Source organism: Alnus glutinosa, chromosome 4, assembly GCF_958979055.1.
Source record: "Alnus glutinosa chromosome 4, dhAlnGlut1.1, whole genome shotgun sequence".
Taxonomy (NCBI): domain Eukaryota; kingdom Viridiplantae; phylum Streptophyta; class Magnoliopsida; order Fagales; family Betulaceae; genus Alnus; species Alnus glutinosa.
This window is the reverse complement of record NC_084889.1, coordinates 32,771,175-32,777,084: the sequence shown is the minus strand read 5'-3', so window position 1 is coordinate 32,777,084 and position 5,910 is coordinate 32,771,175. Positions and strand designations below refer to the sequence as shown.

Below are 5,910 nucleotides of genomic sequence, written 5' to 3'. Positions count from 1 at the left end.
CTTTCTTCTTCTTAGCTAAGGCTTACTTTTGAATGCTGCAAGTTTCTATTAATGTATATCCTCTGCAAATCAACAACTTACTTATATACAACTACAAGTAACGGTCTTTTACCTTAAATAAGCAAACTAACTCTTCCTAAACCTCCTCCTAACGGCAATTCCCAAAATAGCAAAATAACTAAAAGACCGCACATTTATTCTCCATGCATGCAATGACTGTCGTTTGGACGAGCGGTTTTATTTCCTCTTTTGAGTTTTGAATATCAGCCAAGTCAAGTGTACCCGAATATATATATATCCTTTCAGTAATGCCGGCACCTGATATTGTTAATTTTGGAAATATTCGATCATAGAGATCGTCTAATTGTCAATCATTTCAACAATATCAAGTAAACTAACCACTCCTAATGACATGAACATAAATCCTAAAATCTAGAAGACTTACAATGGTTTATGTAAATTTGTATACAAAATGGCTAACCAAAACTCAGTTTTGCTAACTTAGTTAGCTAGCCACCTTAATTTTAAGTCTTTACTCGAACAGCTTATCAAAAATCTTTCTCTATTTTATTAAAATAATAAATTTTAAAATATTTTATTCACTTTAATCAAAAACTCATTCCTACCAAAAAAAATATCAAATAAAACTCTTATCTCTAGCAGCATAATCACTGCCCTATTCTCCATTATCACCAACACAGTATTACTGAAAAACCATCACAAGAAAACAAATAGCGATAATGAATTACAAGATTTAAGAAGCTGTGGTCATTTTTTAGGGTTGAAGAAGCTTTGAGCCAAATATCACTCTAAACTAAAAACTCTGCAAAAACAAGTTGTATTTTGCTTGACGAAATAAACCAGTAGTACATTGGCTTTATATATAGAAGGTGAACCCCTCCCTTTTCTCTTATAGTACATTGTATTTCTTTTACTGTCCTTTTTTTTTTTTTTTTTTTTTTTTCACACGAACATTTTTTTTACAGTCATATTTTACAATGATCATTTCATTAAAACGGTCATTTTTCTAACTGTCATTAAAGTTCACTACTATTATGCACTTGCTATAGAAAGAATCACAATCCTTGAACTGTTTATATTGTAATAACAAAGTTCGATTAAAAATTAATATCATCAATGAAATTGGAAAAAGTTGTAAAATGCCAATACAAGATTTATTTATTTATTTATTTTTGTGAAGAAGTAAAAAATAACTACTAATTAATTATAACCACAAGCAACCTTGAAAAAAGAAGGAAAAAAAAAAAAGAATAGAAAAAGAAGGGAAAGAGAGAGAAGGAGAGAGACCTAAAAGAAATATTGAAAACAAGATGCATTTGTGAATAGTGTAACTCCACATGTAGAGTTACATTATTCACAAATCTAAGACAAATCTATTTTACATTTTTAGTAGATAATGGGATGGAAAGCTTTTTTATGATTTTGCTTAGTTTTTTTTTTTTTCCTAAAAGTGAGAGATGCATAATCTATTAGGAATGCTTAAGTGTCGTTCTCTACTTCTCTCTCTCTCTCTCTCATCTCTTACTCTCCCCTCTGACATGCTCATGAGAAGTAACAAGAAGGTCTCGTAAGCAAATGGCACACTCCAAATTAAGCTTCTTCAAGCTTGACCTCCTTCAACGCTTGTACTGCAGATTCTGACCACCGGTGTGGCATCATAATCTGCTTATCGGTGCTACGTAATCCAATCCTCTGTTGAAAAATTGTAAAACCAAACACTCTCACTTGGGTCTATGTCATTTAGCTAAACAGGTCAAAATGTTGTATTGTGTCACTTGTTTATTTAACGGGTCGTGTTTGGATTTAAGGATTTGACTTATTTAGCTAAACTGGTCGTATTTGGGTTTACCCATATCGATTTGATGGTCAAGCGAGCCGACCTGCCAACCTATTTTGCCAGCCCTACATTTCTTACATTTGTGCTTTGAACATGCACTTATAAGAGATGCAGTAACGTAAGAATTTGATTCCAAAATTTTAAGGGCATTAGGGACCTTATTAGAGACAATTTTGCTGGATCATATGATAAAGTAGCTTTTAAGAGCAGGACCAATGGCCCCTTTGAGCAACTTCCTCACTTAGGCAAGAGTGTCAGAGGCATTAGACAACACCAAAACATACGTGATGGATGTGAGTCCTTTGGCATCTCTTGCACTAGCACCATGAGGGTCTGATCCCAGGGTATTTGTGTACGAGTAATACTATCTAGTAGACTTATGTATAATTATTATATAACTAAATGACGTGGCAATAAAAATTAGTTTTTGGATTAAGCCTTGTAAGACGACGAAGAAGAAAAAAATTGCTTAGCCCTAATCCAATAGCTAGTTTTTACTGTGACGTCATCCAGTTGTATGACAATCGTACATTAAATCAACTCCAACCTTGCTTAAGGATTGGTGTAGAAGAAAGAGTATGAGGAATGTCGCCCATGAATTGAAAATTTTCATCTTGGTTTTTATTAGGCTTAGTTTTGAGATGCTATAAATTTATAAACACATTTTTTTAAAAATAAAAAATAAAAAATTGTATACAATTGATAGTGATGGGTCTAGGCCGAACCCATTAGACTATGATAAGTAATCCTTCTTATAAGGATCACTTACCCAAGCCCAAATCAGACTTTTTGGCCCATTCTTGTAGCTGCACTGAATAGTTAGCCCATTGTCCAACACTAGATCACTTCCCTTGCCTATATGGGGGGCGAGTAACTATCGAATCAGCAGGATATTAGGGATCACCGCATTTAATGGGCCTTTCACTCTCCTCGTCGACGGTGAAGCATTAATTGCCTCCCTCACCTTTCTAGTTAAAGAAGATGGCCAAACATTTAATGCCAGTTGATTCTTAGCATAGAAGGGAGGAGCAAGGCTAGGACACTCCTTTAACCCGAGCAGGTAAGCAACATTCAAACAACCACAAATAATCCACACTATATCAAGCCGGCCCTTATACATAATATATCTGATTTTGGGTCCTATGGAAGGGAATAATCATACAGTTGCATGATTTTGCATGGACCCGCTATATTGGCACTTGATTTTATTATTGAAAAGATCCCTTCTAATGTAACATTTTCAAAAAAATTCAAATGCCATAACTATTTCATTCTTGAAAGTCGTGACCTTTTGATTAGTCAGTTCAATTACAACACATTTAGGATCAATACTTAAGAGCAGACATGACAGTCCATTATACCCACTCTTTTCAAAGGTAAAATGGAGAGACATGACTGAACCATACAGGTAAAACAGATTGTGCCCAACATGACTTGACAAATGATAGATTGCATTCAGAAGACATGAATTTTCTTTTGACAAGCATTAAGGAGACAAGATTATAAAGCTTTAAGCCTTTTTTTTTTTTTTTGGAGCTCTCTCTCTCTCTCTCTCTCTCTCTTTGTGCTTTGATCTTGTTCAGGTTTCTGTAATAGAATTGATCATCACTAAACTAATAAGTTCATGGAAGACCTTCATGATCATGCAGATAATACAACAAGGCAAATTGACACCTGGAGACCACCGCCTTTCTGAAAACTCCACAGTTTGTCTATGTACACGTGTGCTCGTGCATGTTTTTGTGGAAACCTCCTATGTTGTATGTATGTATATACACCAAATTTCATCTGCTCACTTGCAGATACGAATAGGGCAAATAAATTTACCAGCTAGCATATTGTGGTTGTAATGCCAGTCTTGCAACATAAATGCCCTCACCAATGAGACTACTCTTTTATCCAGTTCATTAGTAACTGTGTAAACTGAACATGCAAAAGTATGTGTCCAGGATGAAGCCAATGTTGATTATATATGGTTGTTGGAGGCTTGTAGATTTGCTTGTTATTCTCTATGATTTGACTTCTAAAAAGCACTTTTCAGCAACTATGCTTAGTTCTTAATTGTTCGTCTTCTTCTTGTTCTTTAGTTTTGGAATTAAAACAAACACAATGGTGTTTTCACTGGTATTTATTTCTTTCTTTTGTTCTATTTTTGAATTGTATGTCTTGGACTCAACATATCAACTAAATATCTTTGTGGTTCTTTTTGTTCTAATCCAATCTTCTTTAGATTAATGGTTAGTTTTTGCGTAGTAGTGCAGCTGAGTAGGCCACTATGCAATCTCCCTATGACACTTGTATGTGCTCTACAATAATTAAGACACTAAAATTTTATCAGTTTCACAATCAATTTATCAGGTTATAAAAATTATCCTTTTGACTACTATAAAACACAAAAATTTCTTACAAATTGGGTTGTAGGAATTGCTCCAACCTAGTCTTTAAAAGTGTCATGTGTCCCTTCACATATGAGAAGCATATATATATATTTTTAATATCACGTACTTCTCATATACTTTTTTAATAGAATTAAAAGAAAAACATGTGTTTCTCACATGCTGCAGGGATACATGACACATTTAGAATGAGTTGGAAGAATTCTTACAACCTAGTTTGTAAGAAATTTATATCATATGCAGAATTATCTGATTTTGAGTTCTAGCTGTTGAAGGAAACAAGCATAAAGTGACATGATCCAGAAGTAAAGAAAGCAACACATAAGCAAAACAATGATAAATCTGTTGACACATCTTTCTCGAGAGGATCATGTTAATCTTGAGCACTTTACAGCTGATGATGTTGGGTCAAATATACCTCATGATAAAAGGTTTGAGAAGTTTGGAATTAATTCGGAAACACATGAAGCTGGAAATAGCAAAATACCCCAAGAGCGAAGTGATATCCTTTCATTACTGGAATAGAATGCACGTTATTCATCACAAAGAGAAAGGAAGGTTAGATTACTGGACAAGAAGAGCTTAGAAGCATATATGACATTCTATTGATTCACTCATTCTGCAGATAGTTTAGAAAAGACTCAGAAACATTGTGTAATTTCAATAAAGGACGAGAGATGCTTGTTGCGTATCCAAACCTTTAATTTGTTGCCAATCTTCACTGTTGAAGATCACTTCTCTGTAAACAGAGGTTATCAAGTCTTTCTTTTTTATTTTTTCAATTTGTATCAAAAGGTTGTTCGACTCTCTACACAGGCCGCCCTTCAATTCATCTTCTTCTAGTTCTTGAGTTTTGGAATTCAACAAACACAACGGCGTTTTCACCGGTATTTCTTTCTCTACCTAGTTCTTTCTTTTGTTCTATTTTTAAATTGTGTGTATCATATATTTTGTATACCGTAGAACATAGTATATAAAGCAAACAAAAAAGAATTATTTTATTATTACATTTCAGCTCGACCCCTTCAAAAATGAATTTCTGGTCCGCCACTTCTCCATACCAATACAAAATTCTTCATTAATTCCCAACTACATGCAGTTAAAATAATAAATAATAATAATAAAAAAGAAAAAATATTAAGCCAAGTGGGTTGTGAGTTGCGAGGCTATCTCACTTAGGGCCATAACCATATTGTTCTTGTCGGTTATTGGTGATTTACTATGATCAGGTACACTTCTGAACACCATTTCACACGCTTCTGCTTGGTTCATGACATCAGTCATAACAGATGCAGCAGTAACATAAGACTTGGAATCAAAATTTCTGTAGGCATTAGGGACCTTTTCATTGACAATTCTGCCATAAATACTGGAGCACATGGGAAGGGCATCACCTTTGGCCCTTGTGAGCAATTTCTTCACTTGGGCAAGAGTGGTTGTGGCACTAGACAACACAATACCATACATGACATGTGTTAGCTCTTTGGCATCTCTTGCACGAGCCCCACGAGGGTTCGATCTAAGGGACTTTTGGCACAGACCAGAGTCGTGTGTTTTTCCACAAGTGTTTGATATTAAATCTGCTCCAATCTCCTTCATGGATTGTTGTAGAAGAACGAGTATGAGAAATGCTGCCCATGAGTTCACAAACTTCAT

General features: G+C 34.6%; 1 protein-coding gene across 1 annotated transcript; it reads right to left on the bottom strand.

Annotated features, from left to right (window-relative positions):
- Window positions 1-5,391: 5,391 nt before the first annotated feature.
- Window positions 5,392-5,910, bottom strand: LOC133866336 (uncharacterized). The gene has a single exon (XM_062302854.1). It carries the CDS (start codon window positions 5,908-5,910, stop codon window positions 5,392-5,394), a length of 519 nt encoding a protein of 172 aa, XP_062158838.1.

Bases quoted from the DNA above. Each gene is read 5' to 3' on its own strand.
- LOC133866336 (XM_062302854.1), bottom strand. From the start codon at position 5,910: ATGAAGTTTGTGAACTCATGGGCAGCATTTCTCATACTCGTTCTTCTA.